The sequence below is a fragment of the Acanthaster planci genome, linkage group LG05 (genome assembly GCF_054643075.1).
Source record: "Acanthaster planci isolate LZ-2023a linkage group LG05, COTS_SCS, whole genome shotgun sequence".
Classification (NCBI taxonomy): domain Eukaryota; kingdom Metazoa; phylum Echinodermata; class Asteroidea; order Valvatida; family Acanthasteridae; genus Acanthaster; species Acanthaster planci.
The window spans coordinates 4,493,703-4,518,496 of record NC_141781.1 but is presented as its reverse complement, the minus strand read 5'-3'; the positions used below and the strand labels follow the sequence as shown (position 1 = coordinate 4,518,496).

Genomic DNA, 24,794 nt, shown 5'->3' with positions numbered 1-24,794 from the left:
TTTTTCAAGTGAATTTGTGATTTCCATTTCCTGTTCTCTTTTTCTTTTATTTCGTTTCATTTTCCGGGGGCAGCAACGCCCGTCCCCCTGTCACGCCCACAACATCAGCAGAGAAGATATTTAGCCCAAAAAGTTGGATTATGATATTAGCACTTCTCTGTTTAAGCTAAAACGATTACAAGTGATGAGACTGTTTTTAATTCAATTATGGCATGAAAGATGAGTGAGTAGACCTACATAATACGAGTCTTGGTCAAGACGTCGTTGTGTTGTTGAAACGCGAGAGGGCGGTCACAAGACGAACCACTCGTACTCTCAGCTGTCACGGTAGCACTGATCTCTACTATAATGTAGGTCAGTGGTCTGTGCACGAACCACAACTTGAACGCGTGGCTAGTTGTGGTTCGTGCGTTCCAGTATTCGTCTTGTGAGCGCCCTCTTGCTTATCAACAAAACAACAACGTCTTGACAAAGACGAATCAAATATGAGCTAAAGCTAGGCTCTGTTTGGTATGAAAAAAAATCTACCAAGTAGCTTAAGGCTAATACTGATTTTAATCAGTCTAATTTGTATTTTTCTGGTACACTCAAAGGATCCACTTTCCATAAAAAGAAAAAATGTTCGTTTTTTTATGTTTAATTTCTTTTTGAAACAAGGAGTGAAATCTTCTCCAATCCATTATTGACACTTTATTGATTTCCGAAGATAAATTTACAGACTGTGTTCAAAAAACGTTGATGCAGATTTAATTCCATATGTCTATTTGTTATTAATTATTCACTTATTACATGTACCGCAATCAGGACAGATCATTATCCCTTTAAGGTTGACTGCATGGCCGTTTTCAAATACTTATTACTGAGGTAACAACTTCCGAAGTCAGGGGTAGTAAAAAAAGGGGTGAAGCCTGCAACCAAGACGACGTTGAGTTTTAAAAAATCCCCACAAAGCGATCAAAAAGTTCACACCAGGCGTAAATAAAAAAATGATCTGATGAAGTTGGTGACACCTTCGGTAAAATCACAAAAATTAGACTGCACTGTATCCTCAAATATATTACTTGAACTAAAGTAAATAACAGCCTCGATTGATCTGTATTTCAAGCTATGTATAGAATTCCTGAATACTCTGGCAGCAAGAACAAATAGTTGGCAATGTTTGGGTAAGATGAGAAATCTACATACCATTCATTATAAAGAATAAATTTGACTTCAGGCTGAGTTATGTGTCGTAAATCGGCCATCACACTGCTATGTGTACGGTATTTCGCCGCCGTAATTATAGTAAGGTGAAATCATGCCGCGGGCAAGGTCTGTTGTCGACTACGTTCGCTTGGCCGGAGCTGATGGTCATCTGTGTCTTTGCTCTGTGGTTTAATAGTGTGAGGGTTAAATGAGCTGCGTTAAGTTGATTTTTATTGAGAAGGTAAGTACTATCGATAAATTTATGTGCTTTTTGCTATTCGTTATTTTGCGACTGCCCTGCGACTAGTGCGATTGGCATGACCCGGTACCCCCGTGCACTGCTGACACGACGAACGTGAACGTCAACACGTGGTGAAAGCGTGTGCAGCAGTACGGCGCGGTGTGCATATTGGCATATTGATTTGTTGTTACTACCAGGCTTAGGGCCTACTACTTTAATAAGATGCTGTTCAAGCTTTTCAATCACTGCACCCATTTTGCGCTGTTAGTGTTTTACCACTTTGTCTTTGCTCCCAACCTACAATTTGGTAAGTGTTGTGCCCCAACTCCGGCATTGATTCGGCAAAGTCCAGTGTGCATGTGCCCAGCATGTGCCAAAGTCACATTGTTTACAATGTCATGTCATAGATGAAGTGCCATGTTTAGACAAATTGTGTCCTGTGTGAGATGCATAAACTTGGATAAAGTTGACGTGGTCGAGAAATTTTCTATAGAAATTGGTCAACAATTTATAGTTGGGCCAGCCCAACTGCAGCACTACAGTTTTTGACAGACACTGTAGTTGGGGCGTGACTAGCCCCACTAGCGTGGCACGGACTCTCGCTACTGCTCCATCCTTAGCCACACATCCCTATATGCAATTTGCGTGTCGGCATAGTGAAAAAGTTCGGCGCACCGTCTTATAATCGTAGCCCCAATTTTTTTTTGCACACAGAAATGATCCTTAGCCTCTCCGCTTTATTAGCGCCATTTATTGAATGATTTCACTCACGTTTTGGTATTTTCCAGTCTTTTTGCTTTCACACATTCAGTCTCACGGGCTTGCTCTCGCAGTCGCCATCTTTAAAATAAGGTCATTGAACATTACGTCACTTGACCCCCTCATCGTCTCGACGGTTGTTCCATGTCAAGACATATCTAACTGCTGCCCAAGTTTTGGGAGAGCCCATTGGTACATGTGGTATCTTATCTCTCAGTCCGTGTATTAGATGTGTCTTAACATGTATTTGTGTGAAGTACTTTCACATAGTACTTCAGGCACACTTGTTTGGTTTTTTGTTTATTTTGTTCTGTTTGATGGGATGTTTATTTGTTTGCTTGTTTTTTGTAGATCATCAAGATATCACGCCAGTAGCATGGCTTCCCCTCCTACCAAGCCATCATCTCCGCCCCTCAAGAGGGCCAAATTGAGTAAAGGAGCACTGTACAAGCCACCAACTAATGAGGAGCTGAACACACTGAGAGAAACAGAAAATTTGTATCGGTCCAACCTGTTCCGTATGCAGGTACATTAACATTAAACGTCTGAACTCGCGCAGGTGAAATGTACCACTGTGATTGAAAATGTACATTTGCCCATGCTTCCACTCAAAAATGTTTGATTGCAAATTTTATCTTTTAAAGACTTCGCATGCTCGGAAAACCACTCTCTTTTCTGCTGCTCATCAGGACATCTTGTTTGTGTTCAAAACTAAAGCCGTGTTTCCGATGTATTACTTGTAGATGTTGTAATTGATCAGGATTGATCGCCAGTGATTGGTATGAAATCTTAAATTGTGATAAAATAGTTTCGGTCTAAGTCAATGTAAACTTTTCACCGCGACTGTTAGGTGATAGTTTGATATTATTTTATTTGATATTCAACCCCTGGTGTGCATCCATTATCAGATGGAAGAGTTGATCGGTGAAGTACGGGTCAAGGAGACAAAGAAGCAACTCATCACAAAGAGCCTGCAGGAGCTGAACGATATCCTGACAAGCCTGCCATCGCAGGAGGTAGACGAGGTATGGTGTATACCACAGGCCATTCTTGAAGATCCAAGGGGAGTTTCAGGGGGTGGATCCAGCATCTACCAAAAAAGGGCGGCACCCACTAGTGACACACATATAGAAAAGAGGATGCCTTAGATATTGATGAAACCCATTCATACAAGCAGGGCATGTTTTTATCAATTGTTTCTGTCCTTTGAAGTTACTGAATTATCAGTTTAGAGCAGAAGGAAAAATATGAATATGTAAAAGTATAAAAAAAGTATATTTAAAAGTAAAAAAGAAAAATTGAAAATAGAGGGGCATGTGTGCTGGTCCAGTAGACCCCTCTCCCAGTTGGATCCGCTACCAACTTTTCCAACCCATAACGTTAACCTCAGGCTTTATCATGAATTGAGTCCCCCATGAATTGAGCCCTATCCCCCTAGGGTGTATGTCAAATCCTATTGAAATGGGAGGATTGAAGGCTGTTAGGGCTAGGATGCTACCACAGAAGTATCAAACTGTCTGCCAATAGGCCTAAGCTTGAGGGGCTTTCGTTTTGCTCCAACAGTAAATGTCTGGAAATGTTTCTCGATCTTGAGTTGAAGATAGGGCTACGATTTGAAAAAAACAGCCCAAGACTAGACAGCTCATACCTTTATTTCACTCGTATACATGCTGACTTTATATGGAAACTATTCAATGGAGACTACTCCCTTATCTGACATTACTAATGACCTGTCCCAAATTTTGTTTGAATGTGGTTTTCAATGCTTGTTGGGTCTTGAAATGCAGTTTGTTTTCTTGTGCACAGATAACTGATCCATCTTGGCTTCCAAATGATGTCAAGTGCCCAACATCCTGGGACCGCTCGCAGGTCAGAGGTCAGATGTCATTCCACAAGCCAGCTTCGGTGAAAGTGGTTGGGAGCTTCCTATTGGACATACTGACCCAGCCTGACCTCAGTATCGACTTGGCAGTGGAGATGCCCCAGGTCAATATGCATTTACAATGGAATTTGTCAAAGCAAAGCAACATTGAGAAGTGCGGGATTCGAACCTACATTAACAACCTGCGGATTGCTGCGCCAGTGTCCTACCACACAGGCAATTGTGTTCTTTTTTAATTGAGAACATTCAAAAGGGAATCCGAGCAAATGAACAGAAATCTGTGGATGATACAGAATGATTTAGAAGATCGAGGTTTTGAATAGTGACATCATGAAAGCTTAGCACCACCAACTGGGCTGTCATGGCCTACATTAATGCAGCCTGCGCATTCCCAAATTGTACATTTTTTTGTTAGCCGGTTGGTTGAAAGTTAGTGACTCATATTCGCCCCGTGCTGAAGCGCTCCCCAATCGGTGAAAAGAAAGACAGGTGTTTACAAGCAGGTTCTTGCACACTTTCTGTGTGTACGCAAAGACCATACATGCCGGACTAAATTAGTTACGCGTACTCAGCATGCTCCACGTCAAATGCGCATATACTTGCGTGCCTCATGGCAGGCCTTTCCAGTGAGTACCAAAAAACCACACCCTCTTTTGTTCCGCTCGGAGGGGATCACATCAGAAATCAGAAGGCAGCCTGTAGTGTTTAGCTCACTGGCAAAGGATTCTTCCTTCTTTAGATCAGCAACTGCTATTACCTTGATCAGACTTCTCGTACTTTGCAGGGTAATACTCATTTTTATATTTTCTCCTTCTTAAATGTTTCTTTTTACCTGCTGCTTGTGTTGTAGGCTTGCCGACAACCCAAAGACTACCTGAACTTCCGATATCACCACAAGAGGGCGCTGTACTGCGCATACCTGGCCAATCAGCTCAGAGGTCATGACCTCGTAGAATCGGTCAACTATTGCTGGAAGGATGCCAACCACATGAGACCCGTGGTCGTACTCAAACTTGCCGGTGAGGATACTTATTATGTGTCAATCGTTTTTCCTCTCTTGTTAAACACTCACCGTAAGCATTAACCTTGGCCCTCCCAGATTCTAGTCTGAGATCCAATATTGTTTACCTTTGTCTTCTTTGCAGCTTTTAGTCCAGAGAACACAGGGTTTGGGTTCATGCATTTTTTGTTCCTGCATCTAAGAATATTCTGGAATATTCTGGAATGGTATGGTATTGAAGTCAGGTGGGTTTGGCTGGGGCTGTTTCCTGATCAGGGATGGATTCACTACCCAAAGTGAAGAGATACCGTGCAGCCCAGCAGTGATTACAAATGGATGGAAGTTTCATTTTAGGGGACTCTGTTGAACAGAATAAGATGTTTTCCAATCGAAATGGGCAAAAGTAGACACATGGAGCTATAAAGTAGCAAACACTCGTGTAATTCCAACTGCATGAAAGTACTCTTACTTTGTCTAAACATGTCTAAGCTACAGGTATGTACGGCCTTTATTGGAAGATACGGGAAGGAATTCAAATGTTGCAGTAACGTATAGATGATAGAGTATATTATCGCGTTTACGAAGCAAAGTGAAGGGTGTGTAACCGAGTTGTTTTTTTATTTTTCATCCACAGGGAAAAACGTCAAACATATTCAAGTTAAACTGCATCCGTGCCTGCCAGAGAGTAACTTCAAGAAGTCCAGACTTCTCCCAAGCAAGAGTAACATCCGTAAGCAGTGGTACACAGGGAAGAGTGAGATTGAAGGTCAGTGCATTAGGAATTGAGCAGGTTTCGAACTTGATCAGAGACAGTTTGTCAACCACTGATTGATTTTGCCAAACCTATGTATGAAGTATATCCCGGGTACCAGGAAGATTTTGCCAAAGGATGGCCAGTTCAAGTATTACCAGGAACTACATACCTTTTGTTAAAGCATTGGAATGGCCTCCATTCAAGGTGACACATCAAATCACTGCCGGTATGGCACATAGTAGTTTCTATCATTGATGTCTGATAGTCGTTCCATCTCCCACTCTTTCCTCACAGAGACATTTCCAGCCACTCCCTGTTATAACAGCTCCATCCTAGCCGACATGTCCATGGAGAGCCACCTGCACAGTCTCTATAACGCTGCCGTAGACTTCCCAGGCTTCAAAGATGGCATACTGCTGTTGAAAGTCTGGCTACGTCAGCGCCAGCTGGATAAGGTTTGCTGTCCAATCCCTTGTGACCATTTTAAACCTCTGAAGGGCAACTTCCTTGTGGTTCGGAATGACCTTGGAGGGTTAGGGTTAATGCATCTAGTTATGTTTGTTCACAGGGAGCACACTCATTCAGCGGGTTCGTCATGTCCATGCTGGTTGCCTACCTCTTGTCCAAGCGAGTCCTTAACAAGTTAATGAGCGGGTACCAGGTGTTCAGGAACACCGTCCACTATCTGGGTAAGCAGGGACAGGCTTAATTATTTTTGTTTATTAAATTCAATTTATATAGCGCTCATTTCATAAAAAATGTTCAGGAGTGCTTAACGATATTAAAAAAAATACCTATTAGAACAACTATTTACAAAGACCCAAAATAATTGAAATAAACACAATTTAACACTGATTAAAAGTTTAAACCAAACATGGTGGGACTTCCACACGCGGCCAGCACCAACTCTCCCTCATGACTCATGACAGTGTCATGTTGGGCTTGACCGCTTTCTTGAATAACCAACGTTATCATTATCTTAATGGGTAATTTTTAAAATGCAATCTTTAGATTGTTCTTAGGGAGTGGGTTCCTACATGTACATGTTTTTAATTCTGTGTATAGGCCTGTGTTTTTAATTTTTGATTAGTCAGGGTTGTACCACATTGTTAAAGGGGGACACGTTTTGTAGATGTCATTTGGGATTAATTTTGGATCATCTGAATTTGACCTATTGAGATTTTACACGTGGAAGTTTTTAGGGTTTTTAGAATTTTATTGTAATTTGTGAATTTTTGTGTTATTAGCGCAGTGTACATGTACATGTATCCTATTACTAAATGAGGAATAAGCTTATTTATACCTGTGTTAGTTATTTTTTTATTTTTGGATATTATATGTTAATTATTTTTATAAGCAGCAGACAATTAGTGTCCTGTTTATTCCCGTGAGTGTCCAGCTTCCTTTTTCTGATAGCATCTTAGGAGAGCCTCACGGTAGTGATTAAGTTTGCTTCTTGGCAATCCCTCTGGGGTGTAACCAGTTTGAACTTTGTACTGTGTTTTTTTGTAATTTTCCAATATTTTGTTTTGTGATTGCTGTTTCTGTCCTCATGTACCTGAGAAATAATGAATGAAAGCAGGAAGGAGCTGAGGAGACCACTTGCAGGAGGCTCCTCAGCACAGGAAATATTTGCTAAGCAGAAACAGGGTACCAACTTAGAGTGTTATGTGATGGGTATTGCCTGTGACTCGTTCCCAGCTGATTTTTTTGCTTAGCCCATAAATTTGCTATGCATTATTATCTGCTTTCAGCTGCTCTAGGAAGTTTGATCAAAAAGACCGTATTCATGAGGAAGCTTATTTGATCTTGTTCCCTGATACTGTTTTGTTAATTGTACCTGGGTAGATTGCCCGGGTAGATTTTACCTTACCTGATGCAAAAGTTCTTGTTTGCTTTGCTCAAGTGGCACTGAACTAACAAATGTCTTTCATCTGTTCTCGGTGCACAGCGGGTAGTGACTGGACCACCCATGGTATCACCCTCTGCTCAGACACCTCTGACAAACACCTCCCAGCCCTCAAGGACTTTCATCAGCACTTTGACGTCGTCTTCTTGGATTCCTCTGGCTACGTCAATTTCTGTGCTGACATGACCAAGGCTACTTTCCAGCAGGTATTATGGGAACTTCATTTCTTGGTATATCGCAATGCAATATGGCCCCCCCCACCTCAACTTGGAAAAACCTAGCCACAAACAGTCAACTTAATTCTCTCGGAATTCGCGAGTAGAACATTTCTCATACCTTACTTTCTTGCAGAAAATTCTTCAAAGTGTATTCTCAAATGATATTGAGTAAATTGCTGTACTTGTATAAGTAAGCAGAAGGCCATGGGCTTAAGTCTTAACCTAGGAAGAGTTTGTGAACTTTCTGTCACCAGTATAGTACCGAATATACAGTGCATTGAAAAGTCCAATGGCAAAAGGCAGATTTCATTATAGACTTTATTATTGCAAAGCAAAAAAATTCTTGAAGTGGTTAGGTTAAGCTATGAGCATTCTCTTCTATATACATGCACATGAACCAAGGCATGTTCGTGATCTGACATGCTCTTCACTGGTTCCTATAAGTATGGAGTCCTCTAACTGCCAAGAATGGTGTTAGTAACTCTGTGTGCTTGTGGAAAGTTAGCAGTGGTCATTGACATTGTCTTATTTCCTTGTTTTACAGGTCCGTCATGAGGCTAATCTGGCCAAGGTCTACTTGGACACTCCTGCCATTGATGGATTTGATTCTCTCTTCATGATGCCAGTGCCATTCGGAAGGAAGTTTGATCACATCTTTCAGTGAGTTTTTGAGTTTGTTTGAGTGTTAGTTTCTGCTCATGATAAACAGAAAAATCTTTGGTCACCGATCAGCTCAGAAGCATGTTTGAAAAAAGTACTCAGATTTTCACAATTTAACCCTTTGCTGATCAAACATTGGACACTAATGTAAAATTTTAAATCTCCAGTAGAAGCACCATGCTCTAGAAGCACCATGCTCTAGAAGCACCATGCTCTAGAAGCACCATGCTCTAGAAGCACCATGCTCTAGAAGCACCATGCTCCGGAAGCACCATGCTCCAGAAGCACCATGCTCCGGAAGCACCATGCTCCGGAAGCACCATGCTCCGGAAGCACCATGCTCCGGAAGCACCATGCTCCAGAAGCACCATGCTCTAGAAGCACCATGCTCTAGAAGCACCATGCTCTAGAAGCACCATGCTCTAGAAGCACCATGCTCCAGAAGCACCGTGCTCCAGAAGCACCGTGCTCCAGAAGCACCATGCTCTAGAAGCACCATGCTCTAGAAGCACCATGCTCTAGAAGCACCATGCTCTAGAAGCACCATGCTCTAGAAGCACCATGCTCTAGAAGCACCATGCTCTAGAAGCACCATGCTCTGGAAGCACCATGCTCTAGAAGCACCATGCTCTAGAAGCACCATGCTCTAGAAGCACCATGCTCCAGAAGCACCATGTTCCAGAAGCACCATGCTCTAGAAGCACCATGCTCTAGAAGCACCATGTTCCAGAAGCACCATGCTCCAGAAGCACCATGCTCTGGAAGCACCATGCTCTAGAAGCACCATGCTCTAGAAGCACCATGCTCTAGAAGCACCATGCTCTAGAAGCACCATGCTCTAGAAGCACCATGCTCTAGAAGCACCATGCTGATGTTGTTTTTAGCGAGAAATAATAGAAAAGAGTAATAACTGAAATAGGAAATGTCCAACTTTTTAGCCTGGATAACTTGGGTCAGCTGAAAGAGTCTAGTAAACGCTTCAAGCAGCTGGAGGACAGTCTGCTAGACCATGGCGGGGACCGCGTGAAGACGTGTCTGCCAAGACTGCTAGCGTTGCTGCATCGTGGCTTGGGGAGCAGGGTGGATATGATAGCAGTACGTCTCCAAGAAGATAAACAGGTTTGGATCAGGATCATTTACAAGCTTTGCAGACGACCAGATGGCCATTACTATCGGTGCGGTAGCATTGTGTTTTTTAGGGGGGGGTTACTCATATTTGTCTTCATAGTTTTTCTCAAGTTCTTTGTGCTTACGCTCGAACTTGAGGTAATGTACCCAACTACGACACTGATTTCGGGGGCATTAACCCTAACACTCCTCAATCCTTCACCTGTTGGAGGACTGAGGACTGTTAGGGCTAATAGTTTGATACATTTACACAGATTAATGCTATTGCATTAGACAAGGCAGCCATGTGTCATTTTTAATTAGCATTGCGTTTTACACTTAGATGATTTAATAAGCACTGCACCCTCAGTGTTGTCCGACAACTCGCTCACATGGGACTCAAGCCGGACGTCCATACATCTTATGTAGTTCACCGCCAGGCTTTGCTGGGGTTAACAGGCCCATTCAAATCTAGTGTCACGTGACTGTTGATGAAATTTTTAAGTCAGATAGATGTAATTTTGTGTATGCCAACAATATCACCAAGCCATGCAGTCACAACAAAGTCAACCCTTTTCGCTTGAGATTGAACTTTGTATTTCTAGTGAGTCACGAATAACTACTTGGAACTTTTTTTCTGCTTCCAAAGTGGAAGATTTCAGATGACCCCCCTCAACCAGAGGACATGGGTCCTTTGACCTTTGGCCTGCTTCTCAATCAAGAATTTGCCGGCAGCGTGTTGGAGAGAGGACCAGAGGCAAACACACCGGAGGTGAGTTCAGTGGAGGATGAAATTGAAAGGTGATGCTGATCAGTCAGCGCATGCTGCAGAGTTCCAGCTCAGCTTGAATAACCTAGACACTGATGTACACAACCTGTTTAGCTTTATATTTCAAATTCACACAGAGCGATTTGTAAGTAGCCGGCGCACCTGTGTATTCATTTGCAGCAGTAATTTGTATTTCCATCTGGACTTGCACCTGGGGCCAATTCCATAGAGCTGCTTAAGCACAAACTTTGCTTTAAGCGTGAGAAAACCTTGCTTGATAAATCAGGTAACCAGCCAAAACTCCATGTTATGTTTATTGTTTTGGGATCGTATTTAGCTGTCTTTTGGTTAGCATGACAATCATGTAGAGTTTGAGCTGATAACCTTTGTTTTTTAAGAAAGCTTTTTCATGCTTAAGCAGATTTTGTCCTTAAGCAGCTCTGTGAAATTGGCTCCAGTTGGACTTGCAACTCATTTTTTGCTCATGCTCAAATTGTTCTATGCACCTGTGCTATGCTGTTACCTGGGATTGCAGCTGTGTCAATGCTTACACTATACCTAGCACCTTCACTGGCACCTGCAGAAGGAACCCAGTCTGGCACCCACATTTTATGGTCATGATGGCACCTGTGCTCACACTTGTATTAAAACATGTGCTGAACAACTGTCACGCCTCTCACCAGTCACCTGCGCCTGTAGTTTGCACCTTGGCCAACACCCACTCTGGTGTAATTGGTTATATCACAAGCATGTGCCAGGACATGCACCTGGGCATATCTGGTCATTTTGACTGAGATAATGTGAATTTTAGTGTTAGTTAATGGGATACTTAAACAAAGCCTACCCAGCGGTGTGCAAAGTATTCACAGAAAGCTTGCTTTTTTAAATTAAGAATGAAACCATCTACCAATGAAGTGTCAGCTTGCTTGATGTCTGTCATTGTAAATGTGCACCCTTATCCTGGGACTGAATTTTCTTTGTTTTTTTTACTTTATTGGTTAGGCTGGGTTTCCACAGTTGGGAAATGCCTGGCTGCTTTGCGTTCATTCCTCTGTTTAATTTTGTCCACCAGGCAGAGGAATTTCAGAAATTTTGGGGTGAAGGCTCTGAGCTACGTCGATTCCAGGACGGTTCCATCTGCGAGGCCGTGGTTTGGCCAGGTCAGACGGCTGCTGAGAAGCGGCTCATCTGCAGTCACATCATCAAACACCTCTGCAAAATGTCAGTAGCCAAAAATGCAATCAACATACGGACTGACACTGATAGTTGAATTATCAACTCTTTAAAGTTGAAATTGTAAACTTGTGAAAGGGGATTTTGCTTGGGCTGTGATAAGTATGTTATTAGATAAACTTACAAGTGGCAGATACGCATAACAAACAATCCCTTCAGAGTTTGGAGTGCTGGGGAAATTCAAATTTGCAAAAAGCAGTGCACTGTTGAATGTTGTCATGAAATAGAGTGTTGAGTTATGTGATTTTATACTCAAAATGTGTCGGATCTTGGACAGCACACGGATCAATATATGGAATTGAAAAAAAAGTTGAGAAAGTCGTTACCAGATTTTTCACAAAGATCCAAATTGTGTTTGAGACAAGAATTTCAAGTAGGAGTGAATCTGTATCATTCTCCAGATGTTGTCAATTTTCCCACAGTCATGCGGGAATTTCACCGGACACGTTAACCTACGTTGGTGACCAACTGGACCCCATCCTCCACCAACCTCTCAAGGGCACACCACAGCCCACACCGGACAGCAAACCCCAGGACCCACCCCAGGATCCCCACCCTGGCACAGGAGAGGAGGAGAACATGACTTTGGTCCAGGCCTACAACGAGGTCTGCAAGGATCTCAGGGGGCTGAAGGGCTTCCCACTGGTCATGACGTCAGTGCAGGGAATCTCCCCTGTGCTGAGGTACACCGAGGTAAGTCCCAAGCCAAGTTGGTTCATCAGGCTAATGTTTATTTCTGGTTTCCTGGACATGAAGGATTTAAAATATTTGTCTTTCCTTTGGATAGAATTAAAAAGTTGTTTGGGGGGTGGGGCGGAAGGGTGTTTTCGACTTTCTCTCAGCCTCGGGTCCCTCCTGAATCTTATCTGCCCCATGACCAATCTTATTGAAACTTGGCACGTTTGTATAGACGTCCATCTTAGGTTCAATTCAAGCCGACAAAGGGTTTTGTCGTGGTCATTTAAAGTTTACCCATTTTTGTGTGCTGACCCGTGCACTGGGTGTGTGTCAGTGAGAAATTGATATTCTGGGGGCTTACCCGTCATGACAAAATGGACATGAGGATGGACATGAGAATGGTGTGTCTAATTTGCCTGAAATTGGTGTCGGAGTGACTCAGTGGGGAAGGTGTCAGAGTGACCTCAGTGGAGAAGGAGTCAGAGTGACCTCAGTGGAGAAGGTGTCAGAGTGACCTCAGTGGAGAAGGTGTCAGAGTGACCTCAGTGGAGAAGGTGTCAGAGTGACCTCAGTGGAGAAGGTGTCAGAGTGACCTCAGTGGAGAAGGTGTCAGAGTGACCTCAGTGGAGAAGGTGTCAGAGTGACCTCAGTGGAGAAGGTGTCAGAGTGACCTCAGTGGAGAAGGTGTCAGAGTGACCTCAGTGGAGAAGGTGTCAGAGTGACCACAGTGGAGAAGGTGTCAGAGTGACCTCAGTGGAGAAGGAGTCAGAGTGACCACAGTGGAGAAGGTGTCAGAGTGACCTCAGTGGAGAAGGTGTCAGAGTGACCTCAGTGGAGAAGGTGTCAGAGTGACCTCAGTGGAGAAGGTGTCAGAGTGACCTCAGTGGAGAAGGTGTCAGAGTGACCTCAGTGGAGAAGGTGTCAGAGTGACCTCAATGGAGAAGGTGTCAGAGTGACCTCAATGGAGAAGGTGTCAGAGTGACCTCAATGGAGAAGGTGTCAGAGTGACCTCAATGGAGACGGAGTCAGAGTGACCTCAATGGAGAAGGTGTCAGAGTGACCTCAGAGGAGAAGGTGTCAGAGTGACCTCAGTGGAGAAGGAGTCAGAGTGACCTCAATGGAGAAGGTGTCAGAGTGACCTCAGTGGAGAAGGAGTCAGAGTGACCTCAATGGAGAAGGTGTCAGAGTGACCTCAGTGGAGAAGGAGTCAGAGTGACCTCAATGGAGAAGGTGTCAGAGTGACCTCAGTGGAGAAGGTGTCAGAGTGACCTCAGTGGAGAAGGTGTCAGAGTGACCTCAGTGGAGAAGGTGTCAGAGTGACCTCAGTGGAGAAGGTGTCAGAGTGACCTCAGTGGAGAAGGTGTCAGAGTGACCTCAGTGGAGAAGGTGTCAGAGTGACTTCCACTTCAGTGGAGAAGGTGTCAGAGTGACCTCAGTGGAGAAGGTGTCAGAGTGACTTCAGTGGAGAAGTTAGCGAGGTTGTTTCCAAACATGCCTGAGAGTTTGGGTTGAAAGCAGTAAACACTTGACCAGCACTCTTACTGGACGTGTGTATGAGCCTCGAGGAATGGTTTGCCTGCCTCTGTTTTTTCTTGGTGTTTGTGACTTCACAGTGTGAATTTCTCTGTCTTTACACACAATCCAGGTATTTCCACCCACTCCAGTTCAGGCCAGGAAATTGGTCGGCAAAGCCCGCATCCATGGTTACATTCAAGTGCCTGTCTCGAATCAGCCCTGCCCAGATTGGGTACCAGCCATCAAAGGTTGGTTATAATCTACATAGTTTTCATTTGTACCTTGTTAATAGTGGGTACCAGCAGGTTAGCTGGTAATTCACATTCAGACCTTGTCAGTGAAATATCTTTCAATAAAATAAATTATAATGCTTGTTTTATTCCTGGGTACTTCCAGAAATTAGGGGTCCAAAAGTGTAATTTTTTTTTCCCTGTTACATCTGGCCTTTGTTATTTGACATGGAAATATCACCGGAATTGATTTCTAACTATTACTGTTTATTTGGCATTAGAAAAATGTGTTCTGTACTTACAAAATCATATGTCAGATGTGATAGGGACATTGAAAAAATGGACCCGTAATTTGTGGAATTACCCTCGTGTAGTTGTCAAGAATTTTCTGCCTTGGTGTATGATTTTTTTTTACTTTGGTCATTATGAACATGGTTTTGACCTCCCTCGAGAAAATTTGTAACGTGACGCCAATTTTTTTGCATATTTCAGCTAATCAAACAAAACCATTACCTCCCCTGCCTTTCACCTTAAGAGGGATAAAGCAAAAAGGATAAATTATTTCACTCCAGAATGTAAGCAGGTTATAATCACATTACTCAGGTAAATAATTGCTTTTGGGAATAATTTGTGTGGCTTATTGAGAGATACAGTTGTGTCCTGCCTGTGAACACAAACAGTTATTCATTCCTTGCTTTGATGTCCCAGTCAATTCTGTCAAGATATGCCCTTGAGGTAACAAATGTTAAATGAGTGAAATTGTGAGAAATCGCCATGCCTGGGACCTTAACAATCATCTTTAATTTGAATTTTGTATTTGAAAACAGGATGATTTCAGGTTTGAAAATGGTGACCCTAACACTCTAACCCTTTAAAACCGTGGAGCTGTCGTTATTTTTCACAATTTTGTACTGGTTTATGTCATCCAACAGTAATCTGCCAACTGGAAGGCAGTGGCAAGTGGCCAGATGACCTTGCAGCCATCCAGCGAATCAAGGCAGCATTCCACATCCGATTAGGACAACTGCTGCATAATCAGTGTAAACTGGTCACATCAGCCACACCCAAATACGTCGATGTTCTCAAGGTGGGAGCCACCTCAAGCATTTTGTTTCTCATTATTACTAAAATTAATATCAAGAACTGTGCATAAAGGCTGGCGGATTTGTGTTGGGTCAGCAGATTTCCTGATTTTGTAACCACCCATGTGTGCTATTACAACTGAAATTGAAAGAAACTGTACATTTGTACAAAGTCCTGTATTGCTTGGTATTGCAATATTGTTTATTTGCATGCATGTGCAGAGCTTTCAAAAATAAACGAGAGCCCCCAAATTCCATTGACTGCCAAACTCCTAAAACTGTAACTTAGAATATATGAGTAGGTAAGCATATGTACATCACAGTACGTGGTCAGCATCAGGATGGAGTGAGTGACCAATTTCCAAACACTTGACCAGCACGATGATTTATTTCTGACTCACTTGTCCTGACTGACTTCCGTATCCCACTTTGATGACAGGAGGGGTACGTGTTCCGCGTGGAGGTCGCTCACAGGCGAGAGATCGGCCTCTTGAAGGAGACCGTTACACCTGACGGTATGAAGGTGCTGCGCGATAATCCTCAGTCTCTGGAGCTGGAGATCAGGACGGTGATGTTGCCACGACTCACCAGCACGCTGCATGGGTGAGATGCGGTCACAGTTGTCAATCTTAACCCCCCCTTCTCCCCCCCCCCCCAAAAAAAGTGCCCAAGATTCACTCGGAAGCATAGGAGGACTTGAGGAAGGATTGAGGATGCTATGGTGTCGAGAAAGGCAGACGGGAATTGCAGTCGTTGACTTCATTCTTATCACAAGTACCTTCAAGAACCTGCACGAAAACAGAAACAATAGAGAAAAGTAATTGTTATCATTCATATGAAAAGATTGTGGCAGCATTGGGACCGTTGTACTTTTGATGTGCTAGCAAAGAATTCTGAGCAGTTGTAGTTACAGCAGTGCAGCACTGTGTCTGTCAGCCATGTTACAATCCTGTAAAAAAAATTCACAAAAATATGCTCCATTTTGGAACTAGATATCCGGTATGTTTCCTTTGCCTGATGCACTGAATCCAACTATGAATGTTGTCAGCAGACAGATTTCATGTAATATAATTGTGTCCTGCATACAAAGCATGATGTATGAGGTACCCGGTATTGTGTTGGGTGTAACTGCAAGTTTTTGTCTTCGTTGTATCTTGTTGTTATGAGGACCCATTTCTGTCCTCTCTCCGCCATCAGCGTACAGCTTATACCATGGACATCTGTTTGTGACAAACTCATTCGTTGAACATACTCATAGATCAAGTAATTCCTCGCAATCAACTCATGAGTCAACTGCAGCTGAATCTCATTTCAGGCTTCAGCAACAACATGTGCCCTTCTCTGGAACCGCCCGTCTAGCCAAGCGGTGGCTGTGTGCCCAACTTCTGTCCAATCATGTGCCAGACGAGGCCATTGACCTCTTGGTGGCTTACCTGTTCCTCCAGCCAGCTCCACTTACAGTACCTGGGTGAGTACCATGTCCTCAGAAGAAGCCTCAACTTTGTCCTCGTTGTTGGGAGCAGGTCCTCACAGTGAGTGCCAGATTCTCTAGATTCACACGTAGTATATATGGCCCTCACAATTTACACTCGTCCTCACAATGTATACCATGTTGGCACAATAATTTCTAAGTACTAACTACAAATACTAAGTCCTCAATCCATAGAAAGTCCTCACAATCAGAGAGTGTATGTCTCTTTATCCTAACTTATCACCAAGAACCTAAAGTGCTCTGTCATTATTTGATGAAACAAAACTTTTTTTATTACCAGTTATATAAATAGTTGAAATCTCAATATGTACATCCAGCTAGAAACTGTCTGAAATACAGTACCTTTAATTTTCTAGAGCTGTTTCATTTCATTCATTTATGGGCTTGAACACAGTATTCATCATCAATATTGTCTGATTTCTTGTGTGTAGTTCTCCGTTGGTTGGTTTCCTGCGATTTCTCCACCTGTTAAGCTCTCACGACTGGCAGTCCACTGCCGTCATCATCAATCTCAACAATGAAATGCAAGGTTGGTTTGGGGCTGATTTAGCGACAGAGCCATTCTTGCTGAGTTTAAGCAAGAAAGGATGTTGGTAACTACAGATGAAAACAGACTTTAAAGACAGCTTCCTTCTCTGTTTGACTTGAACTGCGTAGCATCCGAATCCGTTGCAATAATCATGGAGAAGCACTACTTTAATTTTGGGCAATCTGGAGTAAATACGGAAAGGAATGATGGATTGCTTCTCCATGTGGGATTTTGTTTCAAAACGCAGCTAAATTTACGAAATCTGTTATAATCTTAAAACACATTTTTCCTAAATAAAAAGGGTTTTTATTGGTACCTACTTCTGCAGGTCATACCTTGCCAGTGTACCAGCTGGTGATATTAAAGAGTTTCATCTTGTATCCTTACACAGTGCACAAGACATGGGCAACTTTCTGATGATGCCGTCGTTTTTGTAGGTTTTCTCAAGCTCAGCCCCACATTGCTACTAACATTAGATATTTTTAGAGGAAATTTCGCTGCAGCTGGCTCTCATGGACAACTCGCATTCAAACACTTTGTAAAATCAAAAAATAAACTTACAGAAACAGTTCAATTTGGTAGCCAAATAAACAATGAACGTGCCGCCTAAACCCGTGTGTGTCTTCTCATGAGACAGATTCGGACTACGATGAAATCCGCCAACATTTCACGGAGCAGAGGAGCCAACTCCCACCCATGTTCCTAGCCACGCCCACTGACAAGCACAATTCAGTGTGGACCCAGAAACAGCCGACAGCTCAGGTGTGCCCAAGAGATCAAAATAGCACATGGTCATTGACCAATGTTACTCATACCACAAAATTAGTCTCCTAATGCGAACTGTGATGTGTTCTTTTTCCCAAGGCAAAACTGCAAAAACGGAAGCCTGGATCATAGATTTTGCAGGGTTTTGAGGTATCTGACTTGATCAAAGCAAACTTATGTAAATGCATCACTGCTTAAATTTTGAGTTTAATTGAAAATCCACCAGTATGCCCCACTAAAATTTGATGCAAGGAAGTCTGCGTACAAATCAATGAAACATTTCTGTTCTCAATACATTCGTTTGATAGGTGGAAGTCCAAGGGAGTTTTTCTCCCGACAGATAATCAAATTTGTCCATGTTGCACATTGAAATCTGTGACCATGTTGTCTTGTTTTGCAGATTCTTCGCAGATTACTAGTATTAGCAAAGGAGTCACTACGAGTCTTGATGTCACAGATGATGGTTGTAGACACCAATGTGGACTTCAAGGTTAGAACTAGAGCAAGATCAGAATGTCCTACTTAACCATTTTAAACAAGACAGAACACATAAGTGATAAGTATTCTCAGTTTTGAGCACTGCTGTAAAGGTCAAATCTGTGAGGAAATCTTGGGGAAGCTGGCTCTCTGTTAAGCACTTTAACTTTATAGTTTCTGGATACTCTTAAACAAACAAATGAAATCGATATTGCTTGATTGTTTTTTAAGTGCTGAAAATATACATGCATAATATAAACCAGCTAGAAAGCTGTCATTGCATTACTTGGGAACAAAAACTCTCAAAGGGATTGAAATACTACTGGAAGGACACTATATTACCAGTGTGTTTGCCGTGCCTTGCACGCATCCTCCACAGGCAAGAAAACTTGACCCTAGACAAGCCTGGTTAGCTCTCACTGAAAAGCAGGACCATGTTTTCCAACACGCGCTGGCATTGGTTCTCAATTTGTCAAGATACTGGTGTGTGTCGACTAATCTGAAAAGATGCCATTACTGCGAAGGCATCACACTCAAGCCTACATTCTCTCAAACTTGACTCACACTCACACATACATTTAGGCAAATGACAACACCCTCTTGGTTGAAGAGGCATGGAGTGGGTGTGCACTACCCACCCATAGTGGCACCACAGTAATGGCTTCTAAGGTTCCAATGAGCCAGTTTGCTAATTCAGAAAGGCAGAGTTGTTCAAGAGCAAAGCACCTGATGTCATGCCAGTAGCCGATTTCACAAACCTTTACGCAGTGGCCTAACTCCACTTGTGCCACATTTTCTTGCATAAGTTGCTCAACAAATTAAGATTGATTTCATGAAACCCACACAAACGACTTACAATGGGCGGCTTCATTTAAAGCATGTGCTGTCTGAATACTTCTGAACTTGTTCATTCTGGTCACAGAATCAGTCGGTAACACTTGCGTTTGCCTTTATGGTAATCTAAGATCACCTCTTCTGTAGCGCAAGCACATTCCACTCTGCCATTCCACTTGCATTTTAGGCTGCACGTACATTGTCAAAACTTGTGTTGCATTTTACAGCAAGTCTTCAGGCCACCCCTTGACTTGTACGATGTGGTCATCCACCTGAGACCCAAGCTGGTCCCTCGACGAGGGGAAGTGGTGGACAGGAGTAGCGGGGCACCAGGTCAGACGTCAAGTATGGAGGGGAATCTGACAGAGAAAAGCTCTCAGTTGCCAGTGGTTGACTTTGATCCAGTCTCTCTTTACCTCAAGGAATTAGAGGTATATATATTCTCTTTGCTGTGTGATTTTTTTTAGAATGTAGAACTTTGTGGTTCATGTATGCAATGTGTGTTTTTTCTGATGAAGGAAAAATGTTAGAATATTAAGAAACTTACAATTTGCTTACAGTTTTTGCTATTAACTGATAAGTCTTTCATTCTATACGTGTATCGTTTAGAAATAATTTAATTTAAGTCACATCTCTCTTGGAAAGTTTGATTTCTGTACTTGATTTGGTCATTTTTGTGTGTGTATTTGTGTGTATTTTCTTATATGCACGCAAATTGGTCATTTTAAATGAATTAGGCATGACTTCCGAAGAGACTGTCAATTAGTGTGACTCATATACATTGCTATGTTTGTTTGTTAGAGTTGCCATGGTGACCTAGCCCTGTTCTTCCATGATCGTCATGGGGGTTCATTCATTGCCGTCTTATGGAACCCTAATGCCTTCCAACCTCAACCATTCAAGGTACACAACTCTTCAAGTTGGTCATGTCACTGTTCAAGAGCCGTACAGAGATCAGGTGTATCATACACCCACAGACTTCTTTGCGGCTATGGCTTTCCACTGTGGCACACTGCTGCCACAAACTGAAGTCGCACCCTCAAAAAGTTTATACATGGCTTGGCTTCAACAAAGCAGACAAAAAGCACTGTACATCACAAACGTGAAGAAGGATTTTGTTTTAACTTTAATGAATTGATTTTAAGCTTCCAGAGGCGTAACCAGGGTACAATTTCGGGGGGGGGGCCACCGGGGGAGGGTGCATTCTTAATCTTTTATTTCAAAGAGGAATTGAAAACAGAATGACTGTGGCTTGTGCATAGGCCATGCACATACGTGTATCCAAATTTCCAACGGGGGGTTTACCTAAGGGGCAAAGACTTCTGCATGGGGAACTGCCAATACATACACCACTGTGAAATTTATGTATTTCGGCATTAAAAATTTTGTTTCCTTGTCGCCACTTGTACTAAAATTGGAACTGTCCATTTGACAGAGATTATTTGGTTTAGGTTTATTTTGGATATGGGTGATCTCAATTGACATGCAGTAAAGTCAGCTACGTGTAGTGCCCCATGCAAGATAGCAAACATATGACAGGTTGATTACACCGATGTAGAAGGAAACCTACATTATATTGAGGAAGCAGTTTGTTTCAACACTACTGTACAGATTTTGAATCAAGTTTCCAGCCATTAATACTTGAACGTAAATATTTTTTTTGGGGGGGGGGAGCTATGCATGTAAAACCGGTGGTTCAGTTCAAGGAACCTTTTTTTTCAACTCTATACCTGCAGGAGGTAATAGGTTGTGTGTTACAACTTTTTCAGGTTCTTCAAGCCAAGGGTATGATGCCACAACCGAGCGCTTCAACCTCCAAAGAGGTCGTGGTGACGCCCAACGTGGAAGCCATCATAGAGGACTTCAAAATACTGGGTCAAGGCCTGGTGCAGTCGGTGGAGATAAGGACAGAAAAATGGGTTATATGAAGAATGTTGCAGTACTTAGACAGGGCCTTGAGCTGTCGGTAGATATATGGACAGAAAAGGGGTTGTATCAGGACTTCAAGATTTTCAGACGGGCCATTTGCAAGTCAAATTTGAATCAAATCTGGTACACCGAGTTATCTGAGTACACATAAACAACAAGTTGAATTCCCCAGACTAAAGACACTGTTGCTGTACTTCGTGATTCAGGGCAAGCTTTTGCATAGCGACCACCATCTCTGGAATGGACTGGTTCCTTTGTGCCGTTCTTATCCATTGAGAACAGTGTGTTGGTGCAAGGCGTCTCTTATGTAACTAAGCAAAAGCTTACCCCCGAATCACAAAGTACAGCAACAATGTCTTTCATATGGAGAATTCCAGTTGTTCCCTTCATGTGAATTTAAAGAACTCAGAATACCAGGTTTTATTCAAATTTAATAATGGTGGAATGAGATGGATGGTGGAATGTTTTACAAATGTGACGGGAAAAGTTCCATGTACGGATGCCAGTAATAGCTCCCCACAGTGACCTGTTAGCCTTCAGAAAACAAAAAAAGTTCAGTTGAGGGGAAAAAACAAGTCTGTTACTTAGATTTTTCAGACCAGTCCCGTAGGGTTTGTGCACAGGGTGTCAAGGTGGCGTCGGTATATGGAACTCTTTCCAAGTCACAGTTACTCAAATAATTGTTTCTCAATATAAAATTCCAATAATCTGTATCATTTCATTTGTAAAACTAGTTTTTCTTCCAACTAGCAAGAGTTGCAAAATGAACTTAATTTTCCTCTATTAACGTCCCGTTGTTGAAGCCATTTCATGTTAATGCCAAAAACCTCGGTTTTTTTCTACTTTTCCAGGCAAGTTTGTCATGCCAAGTCTCATTTTACTATTATCTGAACAGTGTTGTTCTTATACAACACCTGAAAAGCCTGTAATCCAATCTGTGGACTTGTTGGTAACGTCATCCATCCTACGCTACAAACACACAATATTCTTATCGGCCACCACACAAATTTTTTTGATCTTGTAGGTGGTACTGGAGTTTATTCATTCTGGGATTTACTCAGCTGTTGAAATGGTTTGACACTGGTGCAACGGAAGGAAACATTTCATTCAGTTTCATTTTGTTACTGATGAAATGATCTGTTCTCATAAACATTCATTGTTTGTATATTTATCAACAACATGTAAAAGACGGTTTCCTTGGAGATGTTTCCATGGATACTGTCTACATAACTGCACTAAAATCCATCTTGATTAACAAATGAAACATCAAAAATACTGAAAAGAGGATTTTTAGTCTCTAACATTCTGAAGAGCTGATTCACCCCACAAGAGAAATCCATGAAGTTTTTTCCCGGAAAACAGACCAGTTTAGTCCAGTGTATCAAAGCCTGGACAACCCTTTTTGTTGGGGGGGTCCACGATGCAAGTGAGCCAATTCTGAGGAAGAATCATTATCCCTAACTTTGCTCATTTCAGAATTAGAAGATGCAGTACATTTTTAGTTCTACATATTTACAAATATTTATTTTTCCATACGAATATGAAAAGCTTTGGCACTTTTAGAAAATTTCTCTCTTCCTAATTCTCTCACATCCAATGCCCATCCAATATAGACCTGTATTAAATTGTAATAGAAATTTCACACAAATGTTGTTTGACAGAATTATTCATCAAATGTTGGATTTTATCCTTAAAAAATGTCACTCTGTAAAATACAGGATTTGCTTCAGAATAATATCAAACATTAATTAATATTGACATCTCCCTGATACAAAATTCAAATTATCATGAAATGCTTGTCACATAAACCCAATTGCCACAAAAAGATATTCATATTAGGCTTCCATGTACTTAAAATGAAAAAGCAGAGTGTGCAGTTATTGGAAGTACACGTCAGTATATTTTTTACATAGTTCTCTTGAATCAATCTCGAGTATGAAATATCTTGCGGCGGTACCACACTCGTGCGCAATCACATTTGCTTGTTACTTTGTGTGGCGTAATCGCACACACTGCCAGTGTTAATACCTTTCTGTGATCAATACATTTGAAAATTAAAATGCTGAAGCAGAAGGATTTGATTAGTTGATCAAATTAATTTTGCTTGGACGGAACCGTCAACCTGATATAAATGATAATATTGGATAGCTTGTTCAAAAGTCTAAAGTGCGCTCACTGTAACAACACTGCCCTCCCCTTTGACTCCTGCAATATTTCAAGATGTATTTTCGAGTCCCACCTGAGTAAGCTTGTGAATTTTTTCGTAAGTTCTCAAACAAGCATTGAGCATACAGTGTTTATTAATACATACGTTGGGTAAGGGCAAAACCCGTTATAAATGTAAAAAAAAAAAAAAAAAATCTTCAATATTGTTACAGCTTGTCTTCAGCTCATGCAGTGTCATTACAGCTCGTGTAATATCTTCTTGTATCTCCCTTTAAGCCATCCAATATTACTCCGTCAACTCTGCTGTATCCCTCCTCCCCTCCAAAGGAAGAGAAAGAAGCCTTGTATTTGTTAGAACGGAAACAAACAATTCTTCATTATAATCAAGCATATAAAACTGTACTGGTAACATTGGAATTGGTAATGATACAGAACTCCTGGTCCCAATGATAGTGAAAGACTGTACAAAAACGGTTTGGAATGTTACAGTGACAAAATGATTACATCATCATCAATAGCCCCAAGCTGTTGTTGCTCAAGCCATCGAGGGGAGCCAATTCAGTGTTGTAGTCGACACCATGGCAAGTTCATCACAAGTCAGCCAGTCTGAAAGTCGAAAGCTATTCAAATGAACTCATGGACAGGACCGTATTTTTTTTGGGGGGGGAGTTGTTTTGGGAAGGCCAAAGAGTTGGGACTTTACGTAACTTTATATGGTCTTCCAGAGAGGTGAGGCTAAATTTTGGAACTTTCACTTTTGGAAGGGAAACAATCCCTAAAAATCATCCTTTTACTCATTAACAAATGTTCCTTTTATGAGCCGTAGCCCCTGAGTCCCTCTTGGAACTGTCCATGAATGATCTGTGAGAAAAGCACTCCCCGGTTACTTATGACTGGTCTCTCTTTGTGGAAGGGCTTGTGAATCGACTACAACACTGGGCGGGATGCCTCAGGCAACGTCTTTCAAGTAGGCCCCAGCGTCCCCCTCCAGGAGACGCATTGCCACATCTTGGAAGCTGAGCTCTGTAGCGATCTTGTAAGCCGTCAGCACCTCCTCACAATGACTCAATAGTTTCTTCATGTTACAGATAGTCTGGTACATCTTGCTACCTTCTTTCCGATATCTTTAGGGGGGAAAAAAGGAATGAACTTCAACAATTTCACTTCGTGCAAATAAATATAAATTCATACACATGATGCGACAGGCTTGTCAAAAACAAAAGGACAAATTGTTTCCAACAATAACTGGGCTTGTGGCATGTGCTAAAAATATCACCCTTTGGAACCCTAGTTTTCCCATATTTTTCTTAATTTTCTGATTCTTCTCATTCGTTTTAGGCCTCAGGTAATGCCCTCGCACGGTGATCGTCACATGGCACT

The 24,794-nt window shown here is 42.1% G+C and overlaps 2 protein-coding genes across 3 annotated transcripts in view; one reads left to right on the top strand and one right to left on the bottom strand.

Annotated features, from left to right (window-relative positions):
- The first annotated feature begins 1,188 nt into the window (after window positions 1-1,188).
- Window positions 1,189-22,734, top strand: nol6 (nucleolar protein 6). Its single transcript, XM_022249027.2, has 24 exons — window positions 1,189-1,426; window positions 2,537-2,711; window positions 3,094-3,210; window positions 3,992-4,171; window positions 4,918-5,086; window positions 5,702-5,833; window positions 6,116-6,276; window positions 6,390-6,510; window positions 7,773-7,936; window positions 8,493-8,608; window positions 9,547-9,727; window positions 10,365-10,487; window positions 11,557-11,705; window positions 12,140-12,410; window positions 14,041-14,158; window positions 15,073-15,227; window positions 15,662-15,825; window positions 16,538-16,690; window positions 17,146-17,243; window positions 17,881-18,005; window positions 18,409-18,498; window positions 19,547-19,750; window positions 20,121-20,222; window positions 21,089-22,734. Exons 2-24 carry the CDS (start codon window positions 2,562-2,564, stop codon window positions 21,245-21,247), a joined length of 3,402 nt encoding a protein of 1,133 aa, XP_022104719.2. The 5' UTR covers window positions 1,189-1,426; window positions 2,537-2,561; the 3' UTR covers window positions 21,248-22,734.
- Window positions 22,256-24,794, bottom strand: part of LOC110986787 (spatacsin-like) — a 40,549-nt gene continuing 38,010 nt past the window's right edge. For both annotated transcript variants that reach the window (XM_022248990.2, XM_022248992.2), the window contains exon 44: window positions 22,256-24,538. In XM_022248990.2, the coding sequence (XP_022104682.2) occupies window positions 24,364-24,538 (175 nt within the window). In that variant the 3' untranslated portion in view covers window positions 22,256-24,363. The remainder of the gene's footprint in view (window positions 24,539-24,794) is intronic.